Source organism: Synchiropus splendidus, chromosome 9, assembly GCF_027744825.2.
Source record: "Synchiropus splendidus isolate RoL2022-P1 chromosome 9, RoL_Sspl_1.0, whole genome shotgun sequence".
Lineage (NCBI taxonomy): Eukaryota > Metazoa > Chordata > Actinopteri > Syngnathiformes > Callionymidae > Synchiropus > Synchiropus splendidus.
In genome coordinates this window covers 22,906,665-22,925,489 of record NC_071342.1, presented here as the reverse complement: position 1 = coordinate 22,925,489, position 18,825 = coordinate 22,906,665, and the positions used below count along the sequence as shown (strand labels likewise).

The following is an 18,825-nucleotide window of genomic DNA, read 5'->3' as shown; positions in this document are numbered from 1 at the left end:
ACATCGCCATCTACGGGACGAAGGTGCCAGTGAACAGATGGCTACAGCTTGCCACCCAGTGGAGAGGAAGAGACGGTCCGCGGAAGATGATGGCCACCTGCTGGAAGGAAGGACCAGTGCACGGAGGATGGCTGCTGCTCGCCACCTAGTGGAAAGGAGGACCGATGAACCGCGGATGTCAGCAGGTCGCCTGCTGTTGGAGGAGACCAGTGGAGTACACAGGCTGACCGAAGATCACCGTCAGCTGGATGGGAGGACCAGGGAACATCCCCGTTGTCCAGATGGCTCCAGTACTCTGCAACATCGTTTCGAGGGGCCCATGATGTCAACTCCAGCCAGCCAGATGCAACATTTGGTGACACCGAGGTCGAACGTCAAGCTACCCAAGTACAATGGTACGGCACCCCTAGCACCATACCTCGCCCAGGTCCAGATTACAGTACAGCATAACGGCTGGAGTAATGACGAAGCGGCCACCCACTTGGCCCTAGCCTTGGAAGGGAAGGCAACACAAGTCCTCCTCGATCTTTCCCCAGTGGAACAACGTGACTTCTACATCCTAACTACAGCACTCCAGCGGCGGTTCGGACAACGGCGGTTTGCTGACCAGAACAGGGAGCTGCTAGCTAGTCGCAGACGGCAGGAAGGAGAGAGTCTGGGAACCTTCGCCGCCGATGTGCAGCTTTATGCCCAACAAGGTTATCCACATTTTGACGCTGCTGCCCAAGAAGAGCTAGCCCTGCATGCATTCCTACAAGGACTCACTCCAGAGAAATTACGGCAGCATGTTCGCCTCACTATGCCCCAGTCCATCGGTGATGCACTACAGGAAGCTGAACAGGCTGAATGGATCCTGGCTGCTCAATCCGCCTCACAAAGAACCCTGACTCAGCGACCACTCGTGAGGATGGTTGACTGTAATGAAATAGAGGAGGAGGCTGAAGAAGTCCGCCGATCAGCGACACTGCCACTACCAGGACGGCGTCCACACTCCAGACGACCATCCCGCTCAAGTGACCGCTGCTACCGATGTGACCAGCCTGGTCACATCGCTCGAAATTGCCCAGCTCCTGCTCCAAAGAACCAGACAGCGGGAAACGACAGTGGAGTGGTGTAATGAGGGAGGCACCACTCCAGCTTCCACCCCCCCTCCAAGGCAGGTGTACGTTGGTAAGTCGTTGTGGCCACACAAAAGGACTGTACCTGAACTGCCAACTTGATGGACAACTCTGCCAAGCCCTGATAGACACAGGATCCACCATCTCCATAGTGCGGCCAGGTACTCTTCCAGACAACACTAACAAACAAACCACATGGGCCCCAACCAGCACCCAGCTGATGACAGTAACAGGAGAAAAAGTTGGCATGGAGGGGAAGAAAGTGTTAACAGTTCGAGCAGGAGACCAAGAGTTGGTGCACGAGTTCTGGCTTGCTAATATCCAAGATCCATGTATCATTGGCCTAGACTTGCTAAGCCTTTGGGGTGCCCAAGTCGACGTGGCTGGAAAAGCCATCACCCTTGGCCGAGAGACAGTGGAGCTCCAGTCTGGTCGTGAGGAGCAAACTCAGACAAGACAGCAGCAGACAAGAGCAGCAGTGCGGTCTCATGCCCCACAACTTGACACCAGCAACTCAGCATCCCCACAGGTTGCAGCAGTGCCAACTACTGGGCCCAGTGCCACCCTGTCTGCTGAGACGGCAGAGGCCATCAATCAACTCTGGCAACGCAGTAGCGACAACCTCAATCCGCAACAATGCCACCAGTTGAAATGCCTTCTAGACGACTATAGTGACATTTTTGCTGCCAGAGACAAGGACTGCAAGCGGACGGCACTGGTCCAGCACAATATCAAGACTGGTGATGCGTCTACGCCCTCACCGGTTGGCCCTCTCCAAACAGCAGGTGGCAGAAGAAAAGATCCAGGAGATGCTTGCTGCTGAAGTCATTGAGCCTTCGGACAGTCCATGGGCTGCTCCTGTTGTTTTGGTCAGGAAGAAGAACGGCACTTGGAGGTTCTGTGTCGACTATCGTCGTCTCAACGCTGTCACTAAAAAGGATTCCTACCCACTCCCTCGCATTGACGATGCCCTTGACTACATTGCGGGGTCCAGTTGGTTCAGCTCCCTTGATCTTCGCTGTGGCTACTGGCAGGTGGAGCTAGCCCCCGAAGCAAGACCCAAGACTGCTTTCACCATCGGCCAAGGGTTGTGGCAGTTCCGGGTCATGCCCTTTGGACTCTGCAATGCACCTGCTACGTTCGAGCGGCTGATGGAGAGGGTGCTGACCAATGTGCCCCGAACTCGTTGTGTGGTGTACCTTGATGACCTGCTCGTACATGCTACTGACTTCAATCAAGCACTGGTAAACCTCAGGGAAGTCTTCAGCGCGATCCGGCAGGCTGGGTTGAGATTGAACCCTGCAAAGTGCCGTTTGTTGTCTAAAGAGACAGAGTTCCTGGGCCATATTGTTAGTGCTCGAGGCGTCGCCACCAACCCTGACAAGGTGGCCGCAGTTCGTGATTGGCCTACACCAGCAACGGTCAATGAGCTGAGAAGCTTCTTGGGGTTGGCGTCGTACTACCGGAGGTTCATCAGAGGATTTGCTACCATTGCCAGCCCGCTCCATCGCCTCACCGACAAAGGTCAGCGGTTCACCTGGGATAATGACTGTTCAGCAGCCTTCAGCCAACTCAAGACAGCCCTTACAGCAGCTCCAGTTTTGGCGTACCCTAATGCACAGCAGCCTTTCATTGTGGACACAGACGCCAGCAATGTTGGTGTTGGAGCTGTTCTCTCCCAGCAAAAAGAAGATGGAGAGCGTGTTGTGGCCTACTTCAGCCGGGCACTGAGTCGGGCAGAAAAGAACTACTGTGTCACACGTCGAGAGCTACTGGCTGTGGTCCTGGCCGTGCGGCAATTCCGGCCATACTTGCAAGGGAATCGTTTCCTTCTTCGGACAGACCATGCCTCCCTCACATGGCTCTTAAACTTCAAGGATCCGGAAGGTCAAGTGGCCCGTTGGCTGGAGGCTCTCCAGGGTTTCGACTTCCAGATCCAACATCGAGCGGGGAGGCTTCATGGAAATGCTGACGCCCTCTCACGTCGTCCATGTGCAGCTGTAGAGTGTCGCTATTGCTGGCGACAAGAAGAGCGGGACCAGGTGGCACGGAGAGTGGCAACTGCCAGTGCCACAGGTGACGAGGATGTGCAGCTTTCATTGACCTCAGAGGAGCTGAGGCAACACCAGCAGGCTGACGCTACCTTGGCCATGGTGAAGTGCTGGCTTGAAGCAGGACGGCGTCCGAGATGGGCAGAGGTGTCGGCCCTTGGAGCTGAGGTGAAAGCATATCACTCCCAATGGGGCAACTTTGAGGTCCACAATGGTGTGCTGTATCGGAGATGGCAGGCGTCAGGGAGAGGGAAGGACCTCCTTCAGTTGTTGGTGCCCCGAGCTTTACGTCCCAACGTTCTTCAAGGTGTCCATGGCTTGGTGGGGGCAGGACACTATGGGAATGCGAAGACTCTCCAGCGACTGCGGGACCGGTTTTACTGGCCAGGCTGTAGACAGGATGTTGAACTGTATGTACACTGCTGTGACGCCTGCACTGCCCAGAAGGGGCCAACACAGCGCTCTCATGCCCCACTGCAGCAGTACTTGGTGGGGGCACCGATGGAGAGGATAGGAGTGGACATCCTCGGACCCTTTCCAATCACTGACTCTGGCAACCGCTACATTTTGGTCGCTATGGATTATTTTACCAAATGGCCAGAAGCGTATGCAATTCCAGATCAGAGTGCTGGCACCACAGCAGAAAAGTTGGTGGAGGAGATGTTTTCTCGGTTTGGAGTTCCTGAGGAGCTTCACAGCGACCAGGGACGGAACTTCGAGTCACAGGTCTTTGGAGAGGTCTGCCGGCGGCTTGGGGTGAGGAAGACGAGAACAACCCCACTTCACCCCCAGAGTGACGGCCTAGTAGAGCGCTTCAACCGTACCCTGGCTACACAGCTTGCTATTCTGACCAGTCAGCATCAGAGGGACTGGGATCATCACCTGCCGCTCGTCCTGTGGTCCTACAGATCTGCTGTGCAGGAGTCCAGTCGGTGTACACCTGCTGCTCTTATGTTTGGGAGGGAGCTTCGGACGCCAGTCGACTTAATTTTTGGTGCCCCCCCCTGAACCTGAAATAGCTGGGGGGAAAGAGATGGACTATCTCCGCAGATTGAAGGAGCGCCTGCAGGTAGTACATGACTACACCCGTCAAGCCCAAGACAACTCAGGCGCTCGACAGAAAAGGGCTTATGACACCCGCTGCAGAGAACGAGCCTTCCAACCGGGAGAAAAGGTGTGGGTGTATTGCCCTGTTCGAAAGAAGGGAATGTCCCCCAAACTGCACAGCCACTGGCAGGGTCCTGGTGAAGTCATAGGGCGCTTATCTGAAGTGGTGTACCGGGTGCGGATGCCAGGAAAAGGGCGAATGGTGGTGTTACACCAGGACAGACTGTCGCCATACCGGCCCCTTTGCACTCCTGCTGGTGAGCAAAGCAGTGACACCAGTACCCCTGGGGCCTGTCAACGTGACGCACCATCTGCTACGGTCAATGTCGGTCTGAGGCGACCGAACCGCCAACGACGACGGCCTGGACATCTAAAAGATTTTGTGTTGGATGATGGGGTCGCCGAGGACGTCTGACCCCTCAGGTGGGGGCTATGTAGCGACTGAGAGGTGGACTGCTGTATTCAGAAGTGATGTGGACTACCCATGATGCATTTGGTAGTTTTCAGATGTTGGGGCACCATAACTCAAGTGGCTGTTGCGTTTTATGCCTTCGCTGTGTTCACTGTTTGCTGCAGTTCGGTTGCTTTCAATAAAGAGCATCTGTGAGTTCCTACGGATGCAGAAAGACAACCCATTGTGTCATCGCTGACCACTGCTTGCTACACTATTTAGATATGCATTGTTATTATTATTGCAAATATTTTTATTTTATTATTTTCTAAATATTTTTATTTATATTATTTACATGAATTTAACTTGATTCATGGCCATTACATGATGGCGATGGTTAATATGACATCAGATTAACAAACCGAGGTGGATCTGTCGTGGGTGAGTTTTGAACACTAGATAGCGCTGTCTTACTAGAACCTGATTCATCGTTCTGTCTATTTTTTTTATTCCAACTTCCAATTCCAAAATAGGCTCCTCGAACAACGAATATTCGACATGAGAGAACTTAAGGAACCTTAATAATTATTCATAATTTTTAATTTAGTTTGACTCTAACGTGGCCGTCAGGGTCAATGCAGACGTCACCTATTGACGCTCAATGTCAGCTGGTGTCACTGGCCCGGATTGTTTAGGATTTCGTGTCATTTGTGTTTGCGTAATAACAACCGACTTTAATGTTTTGACCCTCAGCGATCATTTGCAGAAAATAGATTGGTAATTCTGAAAAGGTGCATTGACAGGCACTCGCCACTAGATAGCGCTACCGCCCGCGTCACTGACTAAACTGCGCGGAAAACTCTCGATTGAATCGATCCGTGTTTGAAATGTTTGTGTGAGCTGAACGACTGGTCTCAACACCGGATCAACGTCACCAACAACTTCCTCCTGCCCTTCATCCTCTCCACCGAACACCTTCCTCTTCTTCATCCAACTATCACCTTCTCCTCCCTCGTCTTTCTATCCACTTCATCCTCTCTTCTACCCCCAACTATCCCCTCTTAAACAACCTCCTTGTTCCCTCTGTCTTCCCCCCTTGTCCCTCTTTCTTTCTCCACTCCATCGTCTCCCTCTCTCCATCATCACCTCCTCTCCTGTCAGTCTCCACCCCCCCAACCCCCACCCCCCACACCCTCCCTCCCTCCCTCCTCGTCCTCGGCAGCTGCTGGTTCTCAGGTGAGCGCCCCTCGGTTCCTCTCACTCTCACGTCTGTGACTCGGGAAAGGACTCGGCCGGCGTCGGACCTCCGCGATGGGGAGACTTGACTCGCTCCGGCAACTTAACCTGCTGCAGTGGCTGCGGGAGGAGCGACAGTCGAGGAAGCTGATCCTCTTCATCGTGTTCGTGGCTCTGCTGCTGGACAACATGCTGCTGACGGTGGTCGGTGAGTGATGCCACAGGTGGTTCGGGAGAGACTCGGCTGCTGCTCATTCGGTGCAGCCGTCACCAGTGGAGCGCGTCCTTCCAGGCGTATACTTCAATGTATATATATATATATATATATATATATATATATATATATATATATATATATATATATATATATATATATATATATATATATATATATATGCTGTTGCTTTGTCGAAACAATGTTTTACTAACTTCAAGGCTGAAGTATAAGAGTGTTGGAGGCAGGAAAAGGGTGAACATTGACGTTTAAACTCTAGTAACCTGCTGTATTATCGGTCATTATCGGTGTATATGATCGGCTGCAGGGGAAATAGCAGATCACCACACTGCCACGTTTGAGTTCTATTCTCGTAACGCAGCAGTTCTGACCCTTTGATGAAAATATAATTAATAAAAATATATAATTCTGGTCATTGACTGTCAACATCTCAGAGAACTAGATCTTTCGTGGATGTAAAGTTCATCGACAGATTTAGCTGATTACTGAGGTAAATCTTGATGCCGTACGAGTGTAAATCAACATTAAAAATGAAAGATATTTGCTGTTAGCGCTGTGATAAAGAGCCTCTGGTGTTGTAGGACAGATGTGAAACACTCCATCATTCTGCTGAGAAGGTGTGTGGTCAGTGTAGTGGAGCATCTTGGATGAAAAACAACTGGTTTGCTCCTCCTGTGCGTGTATGTTGACACGCCAGGATGAGGAGCACCAAGTTCCCTGTGTGAGTGAGAGTCAGTGCACCAGCACAGAGCTGTCATGTGTAGAAAGGGACGCAGATGATCGCCTTAATAATGATAGTAGTATCAGGAGTAGTAGCAGCAGCAGAGGTACCTTCATAGGGCTGGGAAATGATATGATTGGACCCGTGGAAATTTCTGGTCACTCACCCTGTTTCTCAATCCAACATGGACGCTCGCTGGCTACTTGAATACAGCTCTTCCCCCTGACCACCAGAGGGCACTGTGTTTTCCGATTCTGACTGGCGCAAAATGGCAAAATGGAGTACATTTATTCAACTAAACTGGTCGTTAGTTGGTGTTTCTGGGAACTTTAATCGGGAATCTAGCATTAGCATTAGCAGCCAAGCTAACCCTTCCTGATATGACGTCAGTTCCTGCCAATTGAGTGCTTCTTTTGCTGTTTTAAACTGGTTTAACGAAATACAAATTCGTATTTTTTTTCTTGAATATTTTAAAGAATAATCGAGATGAACGGTATAAAAAAAATCCTAATAATTTGATAACAAATCCGATGTCAGCTAATGATGATGTCTCTGTCACTAAGCTCCGCCCCTTGTGTCGGGTTGTTAGGAGGTTTCATTCTGGCACATGAAGATGAGAGATATTTCCTGTCTCCATGTTTGGCTTGGTTGGCTGTGGTGTCCTCGTAAGGATGATGAGGAAGAGGAAGAGGGTTCGCTGCCCCGACTACACATTAGATTCAAAGTCTCAAAGACGTGCTCGGTCTGAGGAAGCGCAGTCCTGTTCTGGCCAGAGAGCCGTGGTCATGTGATCGACATGAAGCACGCAGGAGCCGCCAGAAATGAGGCTGAGGCTCTTCCTCAATAAAGGCGCTGCAATTGAATCACGGTGGCTGTGCTGAGGTGATCTGCTGTGTCCAGAGCGCACGGCAGCTGATGAACCTGTGCCGACGTCACTTCCTGTTCCTGTATGTCACAACACGCGTTGATACAATTGAAACGGAGCAGAAGCCTGAGACACTCGGGTCTGAAGGAGTCGCAGTGGAATGAGTCACAGCGAGTCATGGTTCTGACTCGCTCTTTAACCTGCTCTTTGACCTGTGGCACAGCAGAGATTGAGGCGTTGCTGCTTGGTAACAGGGAGCCCGCTAGTGCAGGGGTTCTGAACCGTTATGACGTATTTAATCAACTTACATGTGAACAAAACAAACCTTTTGAAATGATATGAAACCATGTGATCATCGCAAAGATTTATTTGTCATTGAAAAGTCCAACCAGCAGCAGAACCAGGTGCAAGTCATATTCATCAAAATGACTTAAGAAAAAAAGATATAAAAATACACTTGATGCAAACTGTGGAAAAAATTGAATAAAATTCTGAATAAAATAAATATAATAAAGCCATATCTAAATATTCTAAAATAAAAATAATATATTTTATTTAAACTCAAAATAAGATATAAGTAAAGTCTAAATGAAGCTATCACCATAAAATAATTTTAAAATATAAATAACAATATATAAATAAAATAAATAAATAAAGATACATTTTCAAAACTGCTTTAACAGGTGCTTTCATGAACAGTGTTTATTTTGGGGGGCACCATCACTTTCTTTATCATTGTTTCTTTTCAAGAACTTCTCCATAGTTGGTAACTATCACAGATTTGCAGCTGTCAAGTCAATTCAGTGACTCACTACTGCCACCTTACGTGGCTCATGGATTAAAACTGAGCGTCTCACAGCCCAAAGGTATAAAACAAAAAACTTGTAGCGGCCCTCTAGGAGGCGCTCACAGCCCAACCATGGGCCCCGGTGCTGTGGTTAAGAATCTGGATCTCAGCTCAGCACACTGCTAAACTTTAGGAAACTTACAGGTCAACGGGTCAGAGATGTGAGAGTCCAAACAAATGCACCAGTTATCAAACCAGTCAGCAGCCAGAGGACCATCTTCAGAGACTGAGACGACAAGTCCAGCTCATACGTGTCTCTTCAGCTCTGCCACACAGAGCTCTTGACTGTGGGGTGTGAGGTTCACTGAAGCGTGTCTGCCGCCCCCAGTGCCCATCATCCCCAGCTACCTGTACAACATGGACGAGTCCACCAGCGTCAGCACCACGCCCCCCCCGGAGCCTGAGCAGCCTTCAGCCTTCCACAGCATCGTGTCCCTGTACGACAACACGCTCAGGGTGTCTGGCTACAACGGCACAGTCCTCGCCACAGAGGGCGTCACGCCGACTCCCGCCGCCGCCTCCGCTGGTCCGCCACAGAACGACTCGGACTGCCCGCAGTCCAGCACCCGGCTGATCAACGAGAACGTCAAAGTGGGAATGTTGTTTGCCTCCAAAGCCACGGTGCAGCTGATCACCAACCCCTTCATCGGCCCCCTGACCAACAGGTGAGTTGCTGAGCAGAAGCTGAGCAGGGCGATGGTCCTGCTGTGGTTGGACACAGTAGTTGTGGAGGCGTGGCACAGACCTGTGTGTGTGTGTGTGTGTGCCATGAATCCACAAGTGGCCGCAGTGTACGCATGTTCTATGTGTCCTGTGGTATCGAACACAAGCAGCCATGATGGTCTCTGAGATGAAGGTCAACATGACTGATATGAGTCTTACCTGACCAGAATTGCAGTAACTCAGGACTGTTATGTTCGCTCACGAGTCTCACCAGCTGACAAGAGTCACAGTGTCTAGTCGTGAGTGTCGGTCACTAACAGAGTCAGAGTAACTAACAGAATAAGTAAAAGAGTCAGCGTAACTAACAGTCAGTAACAGAGACAGAGTAACTAACAGAGTCAGAGTCAGTAACAGAGACAGAGTAACTAACAGAGTCAGCGTAACTAACAGAGTCAAAGTAACTAACAGAGTCAGAGTAACTAACAAGAGTCACAGTAACTTATGAGTGTCACAGTTACTAATGAGTCAGAGATACTGATGGGAGTCACAGTAATTTGCTAGAGTTACAGTAACTGATGAGTCACAGAAAACCAGGACTCTCAGGACACTAGCAAGACTCACAGTAACTAAAGAGTCAGAGCAACTGCCTGGTGTCTCCTTCACGAGCATGTATCATGGCCATCACCATTGTTGCTGTAAAGGTGAAGATGAAAGATGAAACCCAGAGTCACGGCACAATGACGTCATTATCTTCACAAAGGAAACGCGGGCGAAAAGCCCCGTCCGACTCTGAACACATGCTGATACCAGCGGAACCTTGGTCATGTGGACGTGCATGCAGTCGTCCTGTTCTGAAGATGATCTTTCACTTTACATCATGAACCCCTGGATACCTGGAGCAGCCGAGGAAATACCTGTCAGAGGCAGCTGGAACAGCGTGACCTCTTCGGTGCCCCGCGTCCCTCCACACAAGCGCAGAATAGTCTTACACGGCCGTGGCACTTTCTCCCAGCCACATGTGGGGACACTGGCCGCACCTTCATGTAGTGACACCACAACATTAGAGCCATTTCAGTGAGAAAGAAGCGGCGGGATCTCTGCGTCTGGTGGGACTTGAGAGCGCGTCTGCTTGGGTTTCAGCCGACGATAAAGGCCAGAGTGTGCTCCAGTAGCCTCGGGTCACAACTGTGCTTTAAATGTTCAGAGGTCAGGACACGAACCGCGGTGTCGGAGGTCACATCCAACACCAGCAGAACGCACCGTTCCTGAGCATGTTCCCTCCACTGACTCTTCTGTGCTGAACTTCCTGCTCAGTGCGTGCGCTGGTGACGCACGGGTGCGTCTGTTTATTCAAATGTCACGTCTTCATGCATGCAGCGCCGACACGTTCGGAGGAGGCCAACGTGTGACGTTCTTCAGTTGATGTCACCAGATTTCAATAAAGAATGAGTCGGTGATCAACTGGGCTGATGGGGGGGTGAGGAGGAGGAGAAGGTGGTCATTAGCGCGTCAGTCGGAGGTGAGACTGAAGAGCCTCTCATTACCAAGTCACCTTCTCTCCGGCAGAGGACGACTCAAGTGGAGCGTGACACAAAAACCGCGGCAGCTTTCAGCCATTTAACAACAGAAGAAGGTGTCACCTCATCTGCCGCTCGCCAGCGGAACAATCGCTGCGTCATGCTAGCGCAGAGTCTCTCGACCTGGAGACGACGCCAAGTCCTTTACACGCTCTCATTCACGCCGGACCCCTGACTGGACTCGATCCCAGAAGAGCAGGTCAGAAGACATGATCCAGACCCTCTTCTGCCCCGACTAGCTCACCATCTACCTGCTGGAGGCTAGCAAAGGCTAACGTTCAGCTAGTGTCACAAAGCAAACTGTACACAACTCCTTATTTGCAAACAGTCATGTGACCTGTGCCATTCGGAGCCAACCTTGCCACAGGTTCTTCACTTGTGTGTGTAGTTGTGTAGCTCTGTACGAGAGCCACACTCGTACAGAGCTGTTGAATACGGTGGCTGAGAGGGGCCAAAGACATTTACAAACTTTTGAAACAAATGTACAAATGGTGAAACAAATGTACAAACTTCTTCAGCAATTTTTTTTCCTGAGTTTGTAAGTGTTGTTCCAAGTTTGTAAATGTGTTTTCTGATTCGCCATATTTGTTTCCAGTGTATGCGAATTTTCCAAAGAATCGTGCGGAAAGGAAGGGAACAAATTACGGAGTGATCCGGAAGTGGTTTATAGTTTGCTAGAACACTTTGTAAATTTGTCTGAAATGTTGTAAATGTGTTTTGCTATTTGTAAATTTGTTCCGAGGGTTTGTAAATGTGTTTTCAACCACCATATGTCGCGCACTAATGCCCCTGAATGAATCACAGCGCGTCGACAAGTAGCACAAAAGAATGAATGAGCTGTGCTAAAATAAACACTTTACACTACGGTGGGTCTTCTGGAGTACAACCTGTTGACTACGTCAGGATTTGGTCTGAGCGACCTGGGGTCGTGGACTCGAGGGTCACATGACGCAGAATGAGAATGCACTGTAACAACCTCGCCCCTGTCCTGCAGAATTGGATACCAGCTTCCGATCTTCATCGGCTTCTGCATCATGTTCCTCTCCACCATCAGTAAGTTGAGTTGTCTGACCGCCACCTGCCCAGAGTGAGTTTGGCTGACGCTCCTCGCCTCTGTCCTCCAGTGTTCGCCTTCTCGTCCAGCTACGCGCTGCTGTTCCTGGCCCGCTCGCTGCAGGGAGTCGGCTCCTCCTGTTCCTCGGTGGCTGGTGAGCGCCCCCTGCTGATCCTCATGTTCATTTGAATGTAAAGAAGTGTGTCTGGACATACATTTCCGTCTCCAGGAATGGGGATGCTGGCCAGTGTGTACACGGACGACGAGGAGAGGGGCCACGCCATCGGGATCGCCCTGGGCGGCCTGGCCATGGGAGTGCTGGGTGCGTCTCGCCGTTCATGTGCTAGTTCTAGTCCTAGTTCAACTGGACGTGGACGCTCGGCCACTCTAACTCTACTCTGGAAGTTAACTTTGACTTGCGTCCATCAGTCGGACCTCCGTTCGGGAGCGTGATGTACGAGTTTGTGGGGAAGACGGCGCCGTTCCTCATCCTGGCCTTCCTCGCCGTGTTTGACGGAGGTAGAGTTGTTGAGGCTCCAGTCGTGTTCCCCAACCTCACGTCGCCAATCTCTCCACAGCTCTGCAGCTCTTCGTGCTTCAGCCCACCAAAGTGGAACCTGAGGTGAGTCCAGCCTGGAGGACTTATCACTTATCACGATGGATCCTGAAGAGGGCCACCTATGGTGCACCACATCATCTAGTCACGCTTCTTTTTTCTCTTCTGGCTTCTCCCTTCAGGGGTGGCCTCTTCTTTCAGCTTCTCCTTTCAGGGGCGGCCTCCATCTCACCCTCTGCTTCCTCTTCTCTCAAACCTACAAACCTCATGTCGTCCTTCACCACCTCCATCAATCTCCTCTGTGGCCTTCCTCTCCACCTTCTGCCTGGCAGTTCCAACATCTTCATCTACCAATGTACTGGCTCTTTCCTCTGTACATGTCCAAACCATCTCCATCTCGCCTCTCTGACTTGGTCTTCTAAACACCTGAGCACATGTGCTGTCCCTCTGATCCTATCATCACCCTGCTCTCACTCCCAGAGAGAAGCTCAGCATCTTCATCTCTGCTACCTCCAGCTCTGCCTCCTGTCTTTTCCTCAGTGCCACTGTTTCCAAACCATACAACGTTGCTGGCCTCACCACCCTTTTGGACACTTTCCCTTTCATCCTTGCCGACACCCTTTTGTCACACATCACACCTGACACTTTCCTCCAATGATTCCATCCTGCCTGCACCCGCTTCTTCACCTCTTTCTCACACTCTCCATGGCCCTGGACAGTTGAGCCTCAGTACTTCAAATCCTCCACCTTCTTTATCTATATCTCACATGGATTCTGTTTTACTGCAGTTGACCTTCATTCCTGTAGTTACACTGCATTTTAGTATTAGGATAAAAAATAAAAACAAATGACTTGGGGATTATAGTTTAATGGGTGAACAAAATACTAGCATTAGCTAAACAAGGGAATTCAGTTTACTACTGCATCAGTCAGATCAAGTTGCTCTTCACAAGAACATGCTTTTTCTCCACAGAGCCAGAAGGGGACGCCGCTGTTGACCCTCATGAAGGACCCATACATTCTGATCGCAGCTGGTGAGTGAGTACGAGGGCGCCCCCTAACCCCCATGAAAACCGGGTCAGGAACCTGACAGCCCTTCTTCTTCTCCTCAGGCGCCATTTGTTTTGGGAACATGGCCATCGCCATGATGGAGCCCACGCTGCCCATCTGGATGATGGAGACCATGTGTGCCAGGAAGTGGCAGTTAGGTATCTATCCACACAGCCAGCTCACTCACTGCCGGGACACCTGCTCCTCTCTGTCCCTCTGAGTGGCTTCAGAAGAGCAACGCTCATCTGCTTCTGAACTTTGGACTCAAGGTCCAACTTCTTCTTCCAATGTGTGCCTTATGTTGAGGAAGACGAGTTTTGAGGTCCAGAGGAGGTCACTCCTCCCCTAAAGTGTGGTGCCAGTTTCATCCCAGCTTCTCAGACGAATGTGCTCCAACCTGTTGTGGAGCCACGTGTTGAGTTCCACCTGCCCGCTCAGCGTCGCCTCCCTCCTGGGCTCCAGTTGGTCCAGCAGCAGGATGTTTTCCTCCTTTTACAGCCCACTCTTATTAGTTTGCTCCCCGCGCTGCGCTGTATTTGAAGCCAGATAAAAAGGTGGAACAGGATATTAGGGAGCTCGGCGCCGGCAGGTGGGACGCACCAGTCTTCATTACACACAATAGCAGAGGAGTGATGAGGCGCTGATAGAGATCTGCTTATCTCACGGCACCTTCCCCCCCTGTGTGTGTCTGTGTGTGTGGCAGGAGTGGCCTTCCTCCCAGCATCCATCTCCTACCTTATTGGGACCAACATCTTTGGAACGATGGCTCACAAGATGGGAAGGTGAGAAGGGAAATGAGCCTTATCGCTCGCTCTCTCCCTCTGTTTGATTTCCGACCCTCTAAATGAGTTTCCAGCGCCGGGATGTCCATCACTGCCGCGCGACATGTTGCTTTGGAACTAAAGATGCTGTACAGTCACTTCCTCTCCACTCTGAATATTCAGCTGCTTTTATATTGCCGTCAGATCTCAGCCACACCACAGCGACAAAACTTTAAAAAGTTATGTTCTGGAGATGTTTGTCATCTTCTGCTCTCTGCCATGACCGTACCGTGATTGGCTGAGGGCAGATGATGTCATCACGTCGCTGCCTAGAACACACTGACAGCCACTCTCTTGCTTTGGTCGTCGCACGTTCATGAATCCCAGAGTCGCTAATGTCAGTCATGAAACATGTAAACATCTTTCATTACAGTGGTTTTGCTGAGTAGGAGCTAGAAGTGAACGCTCAGGCATAACTTACACGCCGAGTATCACCACCAACACACCAACGCTGGTGCAAGGTTCTCATAGTTTTGGCTTATTCATTCATTCATTTTGATTTAGGATTAAATTATTGTCTTTCAAATTCAGTTTTAATGAGTTTTTAGAGAGGGTTGGCTAGTTTGAATGACTTTCAGTTTTGGGAAAATGCTTAGTTTTGTTTAGTTTTTATTAGTTTTAGTTGTTTTTTTTCCCTTCAGTACAGGATGTTGGAACAAGATGGAAGATTGAAATAGGTAGGTGATTTTTAGGTGATAAAACCCAACAAAATACACCATGGATTAAACATGCATCAAGTTTGGGAAGATGCGTCGTCAGGTCGCCAACAGGTCACAGTGACGTCATGGACTCAGCCGGGCCAAAATAAATAGATTTGAAATCATCTCAAAATGCTTCTTCGTGAAATAAACAAAGATCAAAACAAAGGACAATTTCACTATTTATATTTATTTTATATTATTATCTTTTTTTAATATATATTTTAGTTTGTTTTCATTCGTTTTGTAAACAGACAATGCCGTTTCAGTTAGTTGTCATTTTATGAAAACCATTTTTTAATCTCTATTTCAGTTAATTATAATGATTCAGAAGCCTAGTTTTTCCTTAGTTTTCATTAACCGAAACTACCAAACTACGAAGGGTGGAGAGGAGAAGCAGGCCGGCAGACAGAGCGTTGTGCCAGGAGGAGCTCCGTGTTTTCCCTCTGTATCCGCTGCAGTTCAGCTCCCTCCGCACCTGAACATGAAGTTTGCCATGCACGGCTCCCACGGTGCACTTCTCCTCTGCCCCCACAGGTGGCTGTGTGCTCTGATCGGGATGGTGGTGGTCGGGATCAGTGTGATATGTGTGAGTATGAAGAGCTCTTTGGAAGCCTTGGTGGATCCATGGTTTGTTTTCCATGTTGATGTTGGAGTCCGCAGCTGAACTCACTAGAATAGAAGCATCATCAGATACTTGCAGAGCTACAGTTACCGTCCTAAAAAAATGTGCTGCAGGTCCCATTTGCCAAGAGCATCTACGGACTGATTCTCCCGAACTTCGGAGTGGGCTTTGCCATCGGTGAGCAGCCTTCCCTGCAGCTAGCCAGAGCCCTGCTGATGTATCTGTCTGTGGCAGGCATGGTGGACTCCTCCATGATGCCTATTATGGGATACCTGGTGGATTTGCGCCACGTCTCCGTCTATGGCAGCGTGTACGCCATCGCTGACGTGGCCTTCTGCATGGGCTACGCTATAGGTGAGTCAGGTGACCGGCACCAGGGGCTTCTCTGTCGTGTTTGAACTTCATATTCGCAAATGCCAGACACTGACTTGTGAAAAGAGTCGACATTTATCGGTGTGAGCGGAGCTGCTGCAAGGTTTTAGTTCGGCCGTTGACAACACCTGCCTCTGTCACAGGTCCGTCGATCGGAGGGTCCATCGACGAAAGCATCGGCTTCCCCTGGCTGATGACCATCATCGGAATCGTGGACATCTTGTTTGCGCCGCTCTGCTTCTTCCTCAGGAATCCTCCGGGACAGGAGGAGAAAGTCGTAAGAGCTTCAGACTAAAACGCCGCTGTCATTTCTCATTGTGTTGACCTGGGCCTTTTAAAATGCTCATTGTGGATTTGGGGCTGGTCTGGGGTGCAGGTCCACCGTGGCCCTCACACAGCCGTGTCTCACCAGGGTCCTCTTTCCCCTGCAGGCCATCCTGATGGACAGCAACTGCTCCATGAAGACGCGCTCCTACTCAGCACAGCACACCTACTACCAGGGCGAGAGCATGGATCCGGAATACGACGACTACGATTAACGCCGCCCGCCGCGTCGGCTCAGAGGATTTATTTTGTTGTACAAAAAAAAATACGGAAGAGAAAAAAAAAACAAGCAGCCAAGATGTTTCCATGTGAATGTCCCGCGTTTCTGTTCGGTGTCCCGTCGGCTCCTTCGCCGAACCAAAGCTGAAAGAGTTCCTCAGCCCACAGCCTTATTCAGTAGAGAGCCGCGTCGCCGAGCTCACGGCAGGGAGCCGCGACACGAGTCCGCTTTGCTGGTTTACGTCAAAGTCGTCTTCACGCGTCCAGCCATCCACGTCTGGTCACCTGCTGTTTGTCCAAAAAGAGGTTCCGTTGAACAGTTGTAATACTCTCACTCATGGTGTCGTGTGTTTAGACTCGGGTGTGTTTGTCTTCAGCTCAGTTTGTAATGACACGTGGATATCCAGAGAAAAGTGGATTTAATAAAGTGATCATGTTGTTTCACAAAGACTCCGACGGTCGCTTGCTAGCAAACCCGACTGACGTCCATCGCCACGTCGCCTGGCTGTCCGACTGTCCGACATCTGTCGGACAGAGATCTCACCTTCCATCCCTCACAATGTCATGTTCATATCACTCTCCTCCATATCGCCGTCATATCTCATATCAGCATGTGCCAACGCTTCTCTTCTCTCTGACCGCTGAGCATGTTGACATTTTCAAGTCGACTCTTTTATGTAGCCATAAGTGCAACTGAAAAAGACAGCAACAACAAAGTGGCCCACAGGTTTTTTTTTGTTTTTTTTAAACACTATCACACGACGCACTTTCATGTTGTGACCAGTGTTTTTCTCTAGTTGTGATGGTTCCACCTTGTTTCATCGCGTGTCACCTTGTGAGAGTTCGGCAAAGGAGGACGCGAGTCTGGGTTGGTGGAGAGACAGAATCTTCAGTGACATAAAGATCAACAGCAGACGAGTCATCTTCATGTGTGGGGGCTCTGACGGAGTCCTTGCGTGTTAGTCCCCTTAAATCAAGGGTCAGGCACCCGGAGCTTCATCCCTCCTGTAGCAGCTCCCTGCAGAATTAGACCAGTGTTTTTCCTCGTTTTTTAAGCCACAGCTCACTTGTGGTTCGTTAAAAAAAAAAATACCAGGCTCACCACCAGAGGAACCTCGGCCACAGTTGTGCTTAGTCTCAAGTCCTGTAGAAAATTCCTTTTAATTTGTCAAAATATTTAGCAACTGACTCCCAGCTGTTTTGACACGTTATATGAAGAAGCAAAATGCAACAAAATGTTTTAAAAATGTCTCCAGAAAGAGCAGGACAATATGGGGAAATATATATTTGATATTTCCCCTTATTATTTCATAATGTATTTATTTGTTTTAAATAACTGTTCTGATTTTATCACAATCTCACATGTGTTTTTGAGACTAACTTTCAAGTTTCTGGTCAGTGTGTGTTCTAATGGGGAAAGAAATCCAACAATTTAGGGCAAAGAATTCTCTCTTCACATTTTGGAGCAAATCTGTTTGGTTCTGCATTTAGTTTTAACTCTTAAACCACAGAGCATCACTCTGTGGTTTAAGAGTGATGCCACACTCCTTCAAGCATCACTCCTTCCTTCTGTTGTGAGGTTGTGTGGTGAAGTCAGAGTCACACCAGGTTTAAAAACAACTCAGTGGCACATTTGACCGGCTTATTTGCTGTGAGTGTGTCAACAAGAACGTCGTACGTCGTTCGCAAGCTCCGTTTTATTTCGTAAGCTCAGAGTGGCCACATGAGGGTCCAAAGACACCTGAGTCTCACCTCATCAGGAGCAACACTGGTGAGTCAGCAGCGCAGTGTTCTCGCAATGTAAATATGTACCGATCATAAAACGTCCATCTCCTTTGTTAGTTCATCACGGTCGTGGTGATGTTGAGAGCAGACGCTTGGTTCACAGATGAGACCGGGTTTCATCCATGGGACCCTGCATGAAGGTAACAGCTGAGAACCTCACCACGACCTTCAAATCTGCCAAGGTGAAAGGTCTTCTTACCATAAGATGTGCAGCTGGTGAACACATGAGTCAGAGCAGGTAGCCATGAACAACATGAAGCCGGCGAGGCGTGTGCCTCACCAAGGAATCTGCCTACGCAGGCGAGGTGGACGTCAGCGGAGCCGGTTGTCACCATGAGGAGAGGAGGAAGCAGACACGCTGTAATCAGCCTGTCCGTCTCAACATGGGCTTCAATTACTGGCAGATGTTCACACAATACATCTTATCACTCGCAAAGAGCCCACACCACTCAAGTTTCCTCAGATGCCACACACAATAAAACAAGAAAAAACCTGGTGGTGAGAAAGCAC

General features: G+C 49.6%; 1 protein-coding gene across 1 annotated transcript; it reads left to right on the top strand.

The window, feature by feature from the left end:
- The first annotated feature begins 5,648 nt into the window (after nt 1-5,648).
- slc18a2 (solute carrier family 18 member 2) lies at nt 5,649-16,954 on the top strand. Its single transcript, XM_053875236.1, has 15 exons — nt 5,649-6,111; nt 8,900-9,236; nt 11,806-11,864; nt 11,936-12,019; nt 12,095-12,187; nt 12,295-12,384; nt 12,444-12,487; nt 13,395-13,455; nt 13,534-13,629; nt 14,175-14,253; nt 15,528-15,579; nt 15,729-15,792; nt 15,850-15,969; nt 16,131-16,264; nt 16,419-16,954. The coding sequence occupies exons 1-15, from the start codon at nt 5,979-5,981 to the stop codon at nt 16,524-16,526; spliced, it is 1,554 nt and encodes a 517-aa protein (XP_053731211.1). The 5' UTR covers nt 5,649-5,978; the 3' UTR covers nt 16,527-16,954.
- The last annotated feature ends 1,871 nt before the right edge of the window (nt 16,955-18,825 follow it).

Coding starts and splice junctions, on each gene's coding strand:
- slc18a2 (XM_053875236.1), top strand. CDS start 5,979: ATGGGGAGACTTGACTCGCTCCGGCAACTTAACCTGCTGCAGTGGCTG. Junction 15,793..15,849: donor CGGAGTGGGCTTTGCCATCG/GTGAGCAGCCTT, acceptor TGTCTGTGGCAG/GCATGGTGGACTCCTCCATG. Junction 16,265..16,418: donor CGGGACAGGAGGAGAAAGTC/GTAAGAGCTTCA, acceptor TTTCCCCTGCAG/GCCATCCTGATGGACAGCAA.